This window comes from Saimiri boliviensis, chromosome 5 (genome assembly GCF_048565385.1).
Source record: "Saimiri boliviensis isolate mSaiBol1 chromosome 5, mSaiBol1.pri, whole genome shotgun sequence".
Classification (NCBI taxonomy): Eukaryota; Metazoa; Chordata; class Mammalia; order Primates; family Cebidae; genus Saimiri; species Saimiri boliviensis.
The window spans coordinates 145,623,220-145,639,078 of NC_133453.1; the positions used below are offsets into that span (position 1 = coordinate 145,623,220).

Below are 15,859 nucleotides of genomic sequence, written 5' to 3' on the forward strand. Positions count from 1 at the left end.
TGCATCTAAACCTCCCTTCACATTTTAATTTTACATATGGAACTCAGGTTATAAAGCGTCCTCCTTGTGAGACCCCTTATTAAGCTCAGGCATTCCACTCTCCATCACTTGCTTACTATCTGACTTCCGCTCTCTTGGGTTCTGAATTTTCATTCATCTCTTCACCATGGGGACATGGATGATATATATTTCCCACAGTGTATAAATGAAAGTAGCCATCTGTTGCTTTCAATGTAAGAGCAATTTGGTTAGATTCAGAAATTTTGAGCGTTCAGTTTTCCTGGCATTAGTAATTTGAGGAAAGGTCTGAAGCCAGTGTTAGTTTCATCCATAATGAGAACAGAATAATTTGTTCTGGGTTTTTCTCTGGAAGCATGCATTATTAATCATTTAAATCTCAGCTTCTGATCCTCCAAGTGTGAGGTTTTTTTGTTTTTGTTTTTTTTTTTTTTTTTTTTTTTGTATCACTCTGTCCCTTTTTTGGCATTCTTATGAATACTTCTCCAATTTAAACTTCATCCTTGGTTTCTTTTTTTTTTTTTTTTTTTTTAAGTAGTGGGACCATTAGAAACTCAAATTAGTATCCAGAACCACAGTTTATAAAACAGATCATGTTACAGGGGCTCTGTCCTGGGGGATGCCTGGATCACTTCACACTCAGTAGCCCAGCAGAAAGCAGGTGACATATTTAAATTGGGTAATGGAGAGTTTAATGGGGAGACTATTTACAAAGGTGGGGGCCGAAATGGTGAGGCTGTCAGGGTTGGCCATAGCTGAGAGCTGCCCTGGCTCCTGGACCTCAGCAGCACAGGGAGGCGGTGGCTCTGGAGTCTGGAGTAAGACCTGAACTTATAGGAAAGGACTGCCTGAGACGGGTGTGGCCTTTGGTGGGAGAATGCAGGCACTGGTCCTTCTAGCAGAAAGGAAACAAATACCCCCGTTGCCATCCCCTGCCCACTCCAGTCTCCCCTCAGTGCCTCCCAAGCCTGAACCCAGTGGAAAACAGGGAAGCCTCATTAAGATCAGGCTCCAGGCAGCAGTAAAGGTATATGGTAGATCTGCAGGGCAAACAGAAAAATCTAGCAAAATGGGGGGAAATGCAAAATTCTGCTCTACCCAGTTACTTTCTCTCTCTCTCTCTCTCTCCTCTCTCTCCTCTCTCTCCTCTCTCTCTCCTCTCTCTCTCCTCTCTCTCTTCTCTCTCTTCTCTCTCTCTCTCTCTCTCTCTTTTTTCTTCCAGTATCTGGCCTGCTCTTTACTATTTCCAGTGCCGATTTTAACTGGGCCAGTCTCTCTTTCTGTTTTGGGGAAGTCTCTTTTTCTCTTGGTGTGTTTCCTTCTGGTCACAAGCTATTCTCATCTCTTCCTTTTCTATCATTGAAATGTGTGCATGTTTCATAGAGACTGTCTTTTATCACCATGAGTCTCATAGAAAATTTCTAAGAATTTACTCTGGTTTCATCAAAACATCTATTTTGGAGCCAGGCCCTCCCCTCCCCCGAGCCGCCCAGTGTCTTAGAACGTGTCTTCATTCTCTCGTGATAGAAGGATCTTAATTGAGCTGTGAATGTGTGTACACATATGTGTGTCTTTTTATACATTCTTAAAAGGAAAGTGTATTAGGAGGATTCTGCAGAGAAACAGAACCAGTGGGATATGCAGGAGACTGATCATGGGAATTGGTTCATGCACTTGTGAAGGCCAAGAAGCCCCACGATCTGCTGTCTCCAAGCTGGAGACCCTGGAAGGCTGGTGGTGTGATTTAGTCAGAGCCCAAAGGCCTGAGAACAGGAGGAGGGGTGGAGTTGTTGGTGTTAAGTCCTGGAGTCTGAAGATGGGAGAAGTGGAAGCTGTGCTGGCCAAGGACAGAAGGTGGATGTTGCAGCTCCAGGGGAGAGGGACCTCACCCTTCCTCTGCCTTTTTGTTCTATGTGGGCCCTCAGCGGATTGGATGAGGCGCACCCACATCGGTGAGGGTGATCTTCTCTACTGAGTCTATGGATTCAAATGCTAGCCTCTTCTGGAGACACCCGGCACACACACATGCCCAGAAATTATGCTCATCCAGCTCTATGGATATCTCTTAACTCAGTCAAGTTGGCTGGTAAAATTAAGTATTACAGAAAGTAATTTTCTTACCGGAAAGCAGTGTGATGTACTGGCGGGTCCATTTCTTACTCATTGTATGGCCTCAAGCAAGTTTCTGAAGTTCTGAATGCCTCAGTCTCCCCACTGGTAACATGGGGATCATAGAACTCCTCGATCGTATGAGTGAATCTATCTCCCTGAGGCTCGGTTCATCCATTTGTTCCATGGGAAAATGATAGATCCTACCTCCCACGTGGTGGCAAGGCTTAGAACACAGCCAGGCAAATGGGAACCGGTGACTATGAGTGGCCATTGGTATTTCTGTTGCAGGGTTTGTTGTAACCACTGAATGAGCTACTGCATCTGGGGAGCATACTGCAGAGGCTTGCACACAGTAAGTGCTGTAAGTGTTAGCCTGCTGCATGCGTGTGTACTTCCATGCAACATACACTCGTAGACATAGGTTCACACACGTATGTGTACATGCATGTACTCATTTACATACCTACCTACCTACGTGCATGCATTCATAAGCAAACAGCCTGTCCAGGTGGGACCTTCAGGAATGAGCTCCTCTCCTTCGCAGGCAGACACACAGGGCTCCTGTGTGGCGGTGGGTCCTCTTCACGGCCAGTTGTCTTCCGCTTGCAGGACTTAGTCCCATCTTTCCTTCTGGATCCCCATCAAATGCGCCTATCTGTAAGACACTAAAGAGAGAATCCTTTTCAGCCACCTCGGAGAGAACATACTGCCTTTCCGTGCAATAGGAGAGTCAATTATTTATATATTTTTAAACATTTAAAAAATGCCTCTGTGTGCTACCTTTTAAAAGGCTGCTGCCATCCCACATTTTCTGTCCTATGAAAGGAAATGGGAGCTTTATTCCAGAAATTCGTGTGCCGTAGTGAATATGCTCTAATTTTTTCTTTCTTTGTTTTTTGTTTGTTTGTTTGTTTGTTTGTTTCGTTGAGACAGAGTCTTGCTCTGTCACCAGGCTGGAATGCAGTGGCACGATCTGGGCTCACTGCGACCTCCACCTCTTGGGTTCAAGCTATTCTCCTGCCTCAGCCTCCCAAGTAGCTGGGACTACAGGTGCCCGTCACTACACCCAGCTGATTTTTGTATTTTTAGTAGCGACAGGGTTTGACTGTATTGGCCAGGATTATCTCAGTCTCTTGACCTCGTGATCTGCCCACTTTGGCCTCCCAAAGTGCTGGGGTTACAGGCATGAGCCACCATGCCAGGCCTGAATATGCTCTAATTTAAGTGTCATCCTCATGCAAATTCTAAGTCACTTGGCACAGAGCAAGATCTGTATGGGTTTAACCTAACAGAATAAGAGATGGAACTCACACTATGTGTGTTGATTAATAGAATCAGAAAAGATGTCAAATGATGAGGGGAGAATAACATCAGGTCACAAGCAGACGAGTCAAGTGGTCGGCACGGGAGAACAAGAAAAAATTCTAAGCGGTGTCTGAAGGGAAGTTAATAAGCAAAAATGAATTAAATAATCTGACAAATGAGCTAATAGCAGCTCCCGAGAAAAGTATTGGTGTGGCTGGCAAACAGGGACAGGTGGTGGTATGTCGGAGTGAGCGGCAGCCAGAGCGTGGGGATGAATGCGGAAGGACAGGCTCATCAGTGCCGCATGACGAGTGAGTGAGGAAATCTGCCAGGTGATGAATGAGCTGGCGGTGTGCATCAGACAGGTGACGGGGGAGTGGCTGCATGAAGGAGCAAAGGCAGCCGGGGAGTGAGACCAAAGGGCTGCAGGATGTTGTCTCGTAAGCAGAAAGAAACCAAGTACCCAATCACCGTACCTGATCTGCTTTGCTGACTGTCAGAAACATGATAAAACTTGCATTGACGTCAAAACTAAGACTCTGTATAATGTGCTTGTGGCTATTAATGATCATTTGCGTGGTGCACCACCCCCTTGCTAGCTCTAACCGCCTTCATTCCTGGGGATTTCGTCTGTAAAGTGGGGAGAACAATGTTACCCTCATCATTCTGCATGGGACCTTTTAGGATTAAATTTCATATGAATCCAGGTGCAGTGGCTCACACCTGTAATCCCAGTGCTTTGGGAGGCCAAGGCGGGATTGCTTGAAGCCAGGAGTTAGAGTCCAGCCCAGGTAACATAGTGACACCCCATCTCTACAAAAAATTTAAAAATTAGCCCAGTATGGTTGCACATACGTGTAGTCACAACTACTGTGGAGTCTGAGGTGGGAGGTTCACTTGAGCCCAGGAGTTCAATGTTATAGTTAGTTATGATTGTGCCACAACATTGTTGCCTGGACAACATAGCAAGACCCCATCTGCAGAAAATAAAATTAGTTGGATGTGGTGGCTCATGCTTATGATCCAAGCACTTTGGGAGGTGGAGGCAGGAGGATAGCTCGAGACCAGGAGTTTGAGACTAGCTTAGGCAACAAAGTAAGACTTACTACCCCATCTCTACAAAAAAAAAAAATATATATATATATATATACACACACACACACACACACACACACACACACACATATATATATATATATATATATATATATATGATCTGAGTGTGGTGGCATGTGCCTGTATGTGTGTGTGTATATATATATATATATATATATATATATATATATATATATGATCTGAATGTGGTGGCATGTGCCTGTAGTCCCAGCTACATGAGACGCTGAGATGGGAGTATTTCTTGAGCCCAGGAGTTTGAAGCTACAGTGATTGCAATCACTGCACTCCAGACTGGGTGGCAGAATGAGACCCTGTCTCAAAATAAAATAAAATAAAATAAATGACCTTCATATGACATACTTAGAACATTACCTAGCATATGGTAAGTAACCAAGAAACTACTGCTGGTTACTGATGATATTGTTAATCATCTTATTACTTGTAATTTTTCATTTCCGTTTCATTCTTGGATTATAAACTTTTATCTTGCATATCCTCAGTTCCCAATTCAGCATATTGCTCATGCTGAAGACTCCCACGTCATCTGTTGAATGAATACAATACAGTCTTGTGCTGTGTAGTGACGTCTATAATGGTCCATTGATGACAGACGGCATATGAGGCAGTGGTCCCTTAAGATTATATCACATTTTCACTTTGGGAGGCCGAGGCAGGCAATCACCTGAGGTCAGGAGTTCGAGACCAGCCTGGCCAACATGGTGAAACCCCATCTCTGCTAAAAATACAAAAATTAGCTGGGTGTGGTGGCATGTCCCTGTAATCCCAGATACTCAGGAGGATGAGGCAGGAGAATGGCTTGAACCCAGGAGGCAGATGTTGCAGTGAGTGGAGATCACACCACTCTACTCCAGCCTGGGTGATAGAGCGAGACTCCATCTAAAAAAATAATTATATCACATTTTACTGCACCTTTTCTGCATTTTGATGCACAAACACTTACCATTGTGGTACAGTTGCCTGCAGTGTTCGGTACGGTAACATGCTGTTCAGGCCTGGGAGCACTTGCTGTACCACACAGCCTAGGTGTGTAGTAGACTGTGCCATCTAGGTTAGTGTAAGTGCACGCTGAGGTTTGCACAATGATGAAATTACCATTTGCATTGCTCAGAATGACACATTGCTCAGAATGTATTTTTATCATTGACACGTGACTGCGTTGATGTGTTGTCTTATCTTTTATGAAATAGATGGAGTCTCACTCTGTTGCTCAGGCTAGAGGGCAGTGGTGCGATCTTGGCTTACTGCAACCCCCGCCTCCCGAGTTCAAGTGATTCTCCTGCCTCAGCCTCCCAAATAGCTGAGATTACGGGGACACACCACCATGTCCAGTGGATTTTTGTATTTTTAGTAGAGACAGCGTTTTGCCATGTTGGCCAGGCTGGCTTTGAACTCCTGACCTCAGGTGATCCGGTCAACGCAGCCTCCCAAAGTGCTAGGATTTCAGGCATGAACCAGCACACCCAACCTCTCTTAGGAAATAGTAATAATTATTGCCAACTTTTGGTGGGAGCTTCTAGGAGTTGTTTGTTTGTGCAGTTTCCAGTTACTTTTCACATCTCACAAACACCAGAGATAAACTTACATTTCTGTTTGAAATTGTTAATCAAAGTAAATGCATACATTCACAAAAAGAACAATTTAAGTAAGATTAAAGGAAAAGAATGAAATTGAAATCCAAGAAACAATAGAGGCAATCAGAAATTCTTTGAAAAGGGTTACAAGTACACACACCTGTTTTTGATGACAATAAAAGAGAAGAAACATGAATAATGGAGAAATAGAAAAGGACAATGATATAAAGAAGATTTCAGACCTAATCAGCAACGTTATGTCAATATATTTGAAGATTTAGATGAAACTGTCTTAGTTTATAAATCGTAGAGCCAAAATTAACATAAGAAGAAATAGTTATTGAAGAACTCAGATTAGAGTTGAAAATTTCCGTTTCTTACAAGACACCAAGTTTATAGTTTTATAGGCAAATTTTAGCAAATTTCAGAGAAATGGTTAATAGCAATAGGAATAGAAAGCAATCTAATTTATAGCTTGGTTGGTAGTGTCTGTATTTCAGGATATGGGAGGCCCTTAAACAGAGATGCCTGTGGGAGGCATAAGTTGGTTTTCAGCACCTGCAGAACAGGGAAAGCAGCTCCTCTCAATTTATTAAAGTGTCCATCTTCTCCTCCTCACTGTGAATTAGCTGGGTTATCACTGTAAGTTGTTCATGCCGTAGGAAACTGAAACACTGCCTTCTTCTTATTTCTGGCAGCTTGGGGATGCCTCCAATCTCCAATATCATTTATATTGTTAGTTTACATTCCAATTTGCCAATATGTCATGTAAATAAGTCCCATACATGAAATGCAAAAAGCCAAAATTCATTTATTCATGATTGATGCCAGTTTGTATGCAGTGTAGCTTGCACACATTCCTGATGACACTGTTCTGTTTATTTCAGTAGATATGTTAACAGTCTGGAGTTCACATCTCTGACGTTTGTCTTTGCTGTTGTGTAGACAGAAAACTTAGTCTTCTCATTTGATGATTATTTTTTAATACGGGTAAGTACGTTAGGATTTTGCTTGTCACTGTACCGTGTAGGAAAGAGCACACGCATTTCCTGACGGGAGCCGGTTTCGCAGGTGGCTGGAGTTGTGTGCGTGTGTGAGAGTCCGTGAACTTCCGAGGGGTCTGGGAGGAAGCCACTGCAATAGCGACTGCAGCCCCAGATCAGGCGTGAGACCTTTGTCGTCCAGGCCCTGCTCTGCCTACTGGACTTTTTGTTAATTGCAACTGCAGTTGATGAGATAGTTGAGTTAGGGCATCAAATTAGGTCTCAGATGCTGAGTGATCTTGTTGGCCAATGTGCAGTCACTTCATTAGATTTCAGAAGTTAGGCCACAATTCTATGAGAGGGAACACCATCATGATTACATTTTCGTTTATACCATTTAACTTATGGGAGACAGGTTCCCACCTGGCGCTGAAACTGAACTGTGTGGCTTTACTCACACGATACCATGGGGCTGAAAATATTCTTCCGTGAATTCTCGTGTGACTTCTTTATGGCCTTTGGCCATTTTCCTACTGGAGCTGGAGTTTTCTCCGGTTGTGTCAAATCTCGGGTCACATTGCAGAAGGCACAAAATCCAACCTTTCAAAGCTTGTTCCAAATCCTGTCACTCCTGTACTGGAAATCCTCCAAAGACTCCACATTCTCTCCGGCTAGAAGCCAACTCCCCCATCTGCACCCACCCCCTCCCGCTCCCGCGCAGGCCTTCCTGGATTCTCCTCGCCAGCTCAGCTCCAGCCACACCCCTCCTCGCCGCTCCCTCAGTCAGAACTTCTGTTCTGTTGACATTTCAGTGAGGCCAGACCCATTCACAGTGCTGCTGCCCGGCCCGGCCCGGCCCGGCCCGTTTTCATATTCCCCACTTACCACCTTCTAATGCCCCATACGGCGCATCAAGTCTCTCACCCTCTCACTGTGTGAAGTTTACTTGACAGTTTTATTCACTGCCGCACCCCCAAACTGAGAACAGTGCCTGGCACACTGGAGACCTACGCAGATATTTTTGGATCCACTAAAGGCATTCAGAATTCAGCACTTAAAGCCGATGTTTTTTCAAACCCCAGTGCAAGGTTGGACATGTATTCCCTGTAGATTTCCTCTCACTCTGGTAAGCCCGCCCACCCCTTGCACCTTGACGCAGAGTCTGACCATACTCCGCACCCATCCTAGATGGTGCCCCTGTATATTCGTTTCACCCGACTCTCTGCGTCCGCTGGAATGCCATGACAGCAAATGGAAGCTTCGTCTCCCAGTACAAGACTCTGGGCTGCAGGAGAGGAATTAAAAATCTGACTGATCTCTGCCTCTCAGATACACTGTGTCTACACGCCTTACCCTGCCAGTGAAAGAACAGCCAATGTTGCAGCTGCTGCTGTGTTTGTGAGCCAGTGTAGACTCACGACGAACGTTCTGGGTGCTGACACACTTCACGTGAATGCTTTGTCCAGTGAGCCCTTATCTTCTCTTCAATCACAGTAACTTCCGTCCGTTGTTTCCCAGCACTGTCTTTCTCCATGATTTTTTTTTTTTTTTTTTTTTGGTTGGAGTCTTGCTCTGTTGCCCAGGCTGGAGTGTAGTGGTGCGATCTCGGCTCACTGCAGCCTCCGCCTCCCAGGTTCAAGAGATTCTCCTGCCTCAGGCTCCTGAGTAGCTGGGATTACAGGAGCATACCACCACACCTGGCTAATTTTTGTATTTTTAGTAGAGACAGGGGTTTCATCATGTTGGTCAGGCTGGTCTCAAACTCCTGACCTCGTGATCTGCTCACCTCGGCCTCCCAAAGTGCTGGTATTACAGGCACCCAGCCATTTCTCCATGATTTATTTTTATTTTTTTGTTTTTTGAGACGGAGTCTCTCTGTGTCACCCAGGCTGGAGTGCAGTGGTGCAGTCTTGGCTCACTGCAACCTCTGCCTCCCAGGTTCAAGCAGTTCTCCTGCCTCTGCCTCCCGAGTAGTTGGGACTGCAGACACACGCCACCATGCTGGGCTAATTTTTGTATTTTTAGTAGAGACGGTATTGCACCATATTGGTCAGGCTGGTCTTGATCTCCTGACCTTGTGATCTGCCCACCTCGGCCTCTCAAAGTGCTGGGATTACAGGCTTGAGCCACCACACCGGGCCCATTTCTTCATGATTTTTTAGGTAAAAATTATTTTCTTGTAGCAGGACATTGTATTTTTAAAAAATTCATTTTCTGATTCTGAAGTCCTAAGTCTCTTTGTGACTATGTGTGTATATTAAATAAAATAATGACCTCATGTAGAAAAAATAGAGGGAGATGAAAAATTTAAAAATTAAGATGCCATAGGCCCAGCATGGTGGCCCACACCTGTAATTCCACCGTTTTGGGAGTCTGAGGTAGGAGGATTGCTTGAGGCCAGTAGTTGGAGACCAGCCTGGGCAACACAGCCAGACCTTATCTCTACCAAAAATAAAATAAAATGAACCAGGCACAACGGCATGTGCCTATAATCCTAGCTATTCAGGAGGCTGAGGCAGGAGGATTTCATGAGTCCAAGACAGCGAGCTGGAATGGTGAGGCTGCCCTGTAACCTGGGTGACCCAGTGAGATCTTGTCTCCAAAAAGGAAGGAAGACAAGGAGGAAGTCAGGGAGGGAGGGGAGAGAAGGGAGGGGAAGGGAAGGAAAGAAGGAAAGAAAAGAGAAAGAAGAAAGGAAAAGAAAACAAGGGAGAGAGGGAGGGAAACCATGTACAAGACAGGAAGGAGGGAGGGAGGGAGGGAGGGAGGGAGGGAGGGAAACCATGTACAAGACAGGAAATGGTTTCTTCTTTTAGAAATCTAGAGAACGTGGCCGGGCGCGGTGGCTCACGCCTGTAATCCCAGCACTTTGGGAGGCCAAGGCGGGTGGATCACGAGGTCGAGAGATCGAGACCATCCTGGTCAACATGGTGAAACCCCGTCTCTACTAAAAATACAAAACATTAGCTGGGCGTGGTGGCTCGTGCCTGTAATCCCAGCTACTCAGGAGGCTGAGGCAGGAGAATTGCCTGAACCCAGGAGGCAGAGGTTGCGGTGAGCCGAGATCGCGCCATTGCACTCCAGCCTGGGTAACGAGAGCGAAACTCCATCTCAAAAAAAAAAAAAAAAAAAAAGAAATCTAGAGAACGTGGAAGGGTAAGTTTCGGGTTGCATTTACACAGGGCGTCTCGGGACTTTGCAGATGGCTGTGTGTGTGAGGCCGTTCTGACGTGAATCCAAACTTTTCTTTGGACCGTGAGTAACTAGTTACAGATCGCATTGGAGGCAAATCAGAAGGTATAGTTTTAGTTCTTGGCCTATGGCTTAAAATTCCAATTTATGCCCAAAGAAGCCGGGGAGGACTCGATTTGGTCAGCGCTTTTAAGATGTCACTTGTGCCTTTTGGAGGTTGGCTTCAGCTTTAGTTTATGGCCAAAAATCTTGAAAGGGAATAACTGTGAAATGGAAGCATTTTCTGAAGTTTACTGTTATTTATAATTTAAAACCAAAGAAAACTCACTAAATAATGTCACCATACATCTTCTTGGTTTACACAGAAGCTAATAAGCTTTAATTGAAAATGAGAGGGAGGTGAGGTAGGAATTTGGAAGTCAGCAGAAAGGGCTGTTTAAGTGCTCTTTTGTGGAACCAATCCATAAAATATCAAAAATTTAGTTAATGCAGATATTTGACTTTCGTGAGAGTAATTTATGGAGAAAATGGCAACCAGCAGGTCTGACTTCCCTAGGAAACCAGAGGCTCCACCCACTGACCACAGCCCCTGCCTGGGTCACTTCTCTGCTGCTGTCTTGGGGTGGGCTGAGGGCCGAGGTGCTGTGGACAGAAAGAGCAAAGGTCCGTGTTTTGTGCCGCAGCCCCTGGCTTGGAGCAGAGGTCTAGCTGGATTTCAGCCTGAGACACCTTTAGAGTGAGCAGTCCCCGGCCCGAGAGCGGCAGTTCTCAAACGCTCTCGCTCAGAGCATGTCCCCAACAACTGGTGACCGTGCTCTGCTTCCCTGGCTTCTGTCTCGGTGTCTGTCTGACTTTGTTCTTAGCTTTCGGCTTCCTCCTTGTCCTTGCCTCCCCTGACTTCTGCCAGCCTGGACCCTCCAGGTTGTTTCCTTGGCGTCACTGTGCCATGCAGGTTCTGATTTGAGGACGTGGACTCTGGAGCTTGCCGGCCAAGCGGGAAGCTTGGGTCTGCTGCTTACCAGCTGGGCAGCCTCAGAAAGTTAGCTTCTCGTGCCTCAGTTTCCCTATTTGGAAAACAAAGACAGTCATAGTAATTTGTGGGGTTGGTGTCAGAATTAAGATAGTTAATAATAAGGTGCGTAGGTCGGTGTGTGACAGGGAAGAAGTGTCCACTGCGATCGCCATCATCATCTTGCCTCTTGGGAACATGATTTGACGGGCAGTGGCCTGCGCTCCTGGGGATGTAAGTAAAGTGACAGCAGGGGCCTCAAGTCCTCGGTCTCCTCTTGCGTTCCAAACAGCTCTCCACACTGGGGCTGTCTTCAGCCCAGGACAAGGAAGCAGGTGTGAGGAGCGGGGGATGTGGGACAGGAGAGGGAATCCCTGGGGGGCGTTAGCAGGGTCGCCACTGTGAGCCTGGGGGTGTCTGGAGCCATACAGAATGCCCCAGAACTGTCTCCCTGAAGGGAGCTCACAGGGCCCTGTCCCTGGTTGTTCCCTCTGGGGGCACCAGCTCTCCTGTGTTCCAGGGGCCAGGTGGGTTTGCAGAGGTCGAAGGGGCCTTGGTGTGGGAAGCAGACGGCCTTGGCAGGGAGTGGAAGTGGGGTGCGCTGGCTGGGAGCCCTGTCTGCCCCACCGCAGGGCTGTGCTTGTGCTCTGCTCCCCACTAGCCCAGGCCCGTCCCTGCTCCCCACTAGCCCAGGCCCGTCTCTCCTCCCCACTAGCCCCACTTGGCTGAGCAGCTCACAGGAAGGACCCTGGCATTACTCCTGAAAGGCCAAAGGGTCAGAGGAAGTTTCATTCAAGAGATTCATGTGGCACGTTGCCGAACACAGCCTCTAGAGACAGCTTTCAAGAACTATCCAGAGATCTGTCTGTCTCCTAATACTCCCATCGGTTACGGAGGAGGAGCCGGCATTCAGTCAGCGCTTACTACCTACAGTACTGGCACTTGTAGCCTTAGGGCTCATCACTGCATTCGGATTTCATGACCATTCTTTACGGTGGAATCATCTTTCCCACTTAATGTAGGGAAAGGCAGCCTTGGCAAAGGGAAACAACCTCCAGAAAGTTATGTAACAGAGCAGGGATTCAACACAGGCGTGTGTGTGTGTGTGTGCACGCGCACGTGTGTGTGTTTAATCCCAACACAGACTCCTCACATGAGTTTACCTGGCTCTCTGATGCTGTGTATGCAGTTTCTTTTAGCAGGGCACTCATCATTTCAACAATCAGCTCTGTGCTCTGCTTCTGTAAGCCCTGGGAGCCAGGCCTCTCTGTGGACGCTGCACTGTGGACGCTTGGGGACAGGGTCTCTATCCCAGGACTGAGTGCGCTCTTAGTGGCCAGTGTTTTTCTTTGGCACTGACCTTCCATCAGAGGACACTTCTCCCCACCCCACCTCGGGTGTGGAGCAGTAGCTGGGTCAACTAAGGCAACTTGCTTGAAGAAATGTCATCAGGTGCCAGCTCAGCAGTCACTGGAGTGGCCCAGAAAACCCATGTCTCACTAACGCAGCAGGTGCGTAGCGGGGCGCTGCTACTGTAAATAAAGACCCTCCTGTAAAGCCCCTTCTCCTGAAAGTGAGAGAAATGTGTCCCAGATGGTAATACTTTTCTTCACACTAACAGGGAGGAAGTTCCCTGTAGCAAATGAGGTTACGTATATTTAGGGTTTGAGTTTCCTGTAAAATGGTGTGTACTTCCACAATGAAGCTCTTATTGTGCATGATTCTTAGTTTTTATTAAACACTTAGAGTTGGGGGCCAGTGCGATGGCTCACACCTGTAATAACAGCACTTTGGGAGGCTAAGGAGGGAGGATCATGAGGTCAGGAGATCGAGACCATCCTGGCGAACACCATAAAACCCCATCTCTACTAAAGATACAAAAAATTAACCGGGCATGGTGGCATGCATCTGTAGTCCCAGCTTCTCGGGAGGCCGAGGCAGGAGAATTGCTTGAACCCGGGAGGCAGAGGTTTCAGTGAGCCGAGATCATGCCACTGCACTCCAGCCTGGGCGACAGAGTGAGACGACTCCTCAAAAATAAAAAAACAAGCAAACAAACAAACAAAAAAACATGTAGAGTTAGTTTTAAAAGTGTTGGTTTACCCTGGACATCTCTGAACCCTCGGACACAAAGTGAAGCGTTTTGGGGATGTACCGCCTGCTCCCTGGAAAGTCTTCCAAGCCACAGGCGGCCCACTTCAGCCCAGTTCATGGCCTGGCCCCTTTGCAGATCGCTACAAGTTATGTTTGCCCACCTGGTGGGGTTGGGGTAGGAATTAAACCTTCAATCAAATGCATGAAGGATACACCAGATTGGTAGAGTATCATATAGCTTTAAAATACGATGTAAAGGTTCATGTTTAAAAGACTTGCATCTCAGTGCTTTTAAAAACTGTCTTCTTCCTCAGCAGTTCATCTTTTGAATAAACCTGGATAATTCTCTTTTTTCTGTATCTTAAATTTATATAAAACAAATAACCTTTATTGCTTAATTTATGTAGCATTTATTTTATTTTATTCCTAAAAGTTGATGGTGCCCCAAATTCTACTTTCTGTTTTGAGTAGGTGAGATATTTACGTGGCTTAAAGTTTCTAACTATAACAAGGCCTAAACTGAGAATTCCCATTTCCACCCTTCCCTCATCCTTCCCACACACAATTACTGTACTCATTTTTTTTTTTTTTTTTTTTTGCAGAATCCTCCAAGTGTTCCTGTGTTAATCAGGGTTCTCTAGAGTAACAGAACCAATGAGAGGAAAGGAAGATACAGACAGGGGTCAGGGGAGAGAGACAGCGCGCCTGATTTTTTTTTTTTTTTTTTTTTTGGTGGGGGGAACGGAGTCTGGCCCTGTCACCCAGGCTGGAGTGCAATGGCGCAATCTCGGCTCACTGCAACCTCCATCTCCCAAGTTCAAGCGATTCTCCTGCCTCAGCCTTCTGAGTACCTGGTATTACAGGCACGAGCCACCAGGCCCAGCTAATTTTTTGTATTTTTAGTAGAGGTGGGGTTTTACTGTGTTAGCCAGGATGGTCTCGATCTCCTGACCTTGTGATCCTCCCACCTTGGCCTCCCAAAGTGCTGGGATTATAGGGCATGAGCCACCATGCCCAGCGGAGCCTGATTTTTTTTTTTTTTTTTTTTTTTTTTTAAAGAATGGACTCACCTGATTGTGGGGGCTGGCAAGTATGATTATTTGCAGGGCAGCAGGGAGGCTGGAGGTTCAGTAGGTGAGGAAGTTACATTCGTAAGTCTGAATTCTTGAGGCTAGAAGCTCAGGTGGGCTTTCTGTATCACAGTCTTGAAAGGAATTCCTTCTACTTGGGGAACCACAGTCTTTGCTCTGAGGGCCTTTGACTGATGGGATGAGGCCCTCCGCAGTGTGGAGGGTAATCTGCTTAACTCCGTCTGTTTATTGTAGATATGAATGACATCTAAAAAGGACAGCCACAGCAACGTCTGGACTAGTGTTTAACCAAATGACCCGGCACCAGAGCTTGGCCAAGCTGACCTGTAAAATAACCTATCATGCTTCCTTTTTGGAAATATAAACAAATAAGAACGTACCTGCCCACTTTCTTTCATGGAGAAAAAGGGGTTAACTATGTACTTTTGCCTCCACTTCACAGTAGATTTGGAGATCTCTCTAAATCTCGACTAAAGAACCACCCCCCTCCGCCCCATTCCTTTTTAGCAGCTCATATAGGATTCTTTGCTGCTATAACATTTTGATAAATGTGACCATATCAAAGCAAAAACTTTCACATGGCTAAATAAATAAAATAAAATATCTAAGAAAGAATGCAAACTCAAAAGCAATATACCAAACTAGGAGAAATATTTCCAGTTCAGATCCCAAATGGTTCCTGCATCCTAGAAATTTATAAGAAAAAGACCACAAGTATCCAAAAGAAAAATGGATCGGGTCAGAGAGCTCATAGAAATTCCAATGGCTTAACCACATGAAAACACTGTGAACCTCGTGTTCCGCCTGCCTTGGCCTCTCAAAGTGCTGGGATTACAAGTGTGAGCCACTGCGCCCGGCCGAGGAAGGGGCGGTCTTTTCTCCTTGCAATATTACCCCTCTATAGGCTTGAGGGCCCAACCAGTATACTTCTTTAAAGATATAAATAGAATCCTATCAATAAAACGTCTTCTGAAAGCTTTCAGTGGCTTCTTGACACATAGAGGAAAAAATTTAAAAAGTTTCCCTCCACCTGCAGCGCTTTGCCCAAGTTGCTGACTTCATCTGATAATACCCTGTGCTCCAGCCCACCGGCCTCCTGACGGTTTCTGTAACTTTCCAGTTTCCCTCCGTGCTTGCAAAGTGCTTCCCCAGTTCTTTTCCTGCATGCGCCAGGCCCTGAAGCCACCACCTTCTCCATAGAAGATCCCCAAGACCCCACAGTACTTTGCTGTTCCCTCCATGGCACTTGACACAAAATGCAGCCTTTGCTTCCTCGCCACTCCCTGTTTTGACTCTGACTTCCAAGGGGCAGGAGTCCCGTCTCCGCGGCATGCGGAACATGTGAGC

At 46.2% G+C, this 15,859-nt stretch overlaps 1 protein-coding gene across 4 annotated transcripts in view; it reads left to right on the forward strand.

The window, feature by feature from the left end:
* The window catches only part of ENTREP2 (endosomal transmembrane epsin interactor 2), a 408,260-nt gene that overhangs the window by 207,784 nt on the left and 184,617 nt on the right, over nt 1-15,859 (forward strand). The window contains exon 2 of one of the 4 annotated variants that reach the window (XM_074400123.1): nt 2,419-2,482. The exons of the other annotated variants lie outside the window; for them this stretch is intronic. Within the exon in view, the coding sequence (XP_074256224.1) occupies nt 2,438-2,482 (45 nt within the window). The 5' untranslated portion in view covers nt 2,419-2,437. The remainder of the gene's footprint in view (nt 1-2,418; nt 2,483-15,859) is intronic. 4 annotated transcript variants of the gene reach the window in all.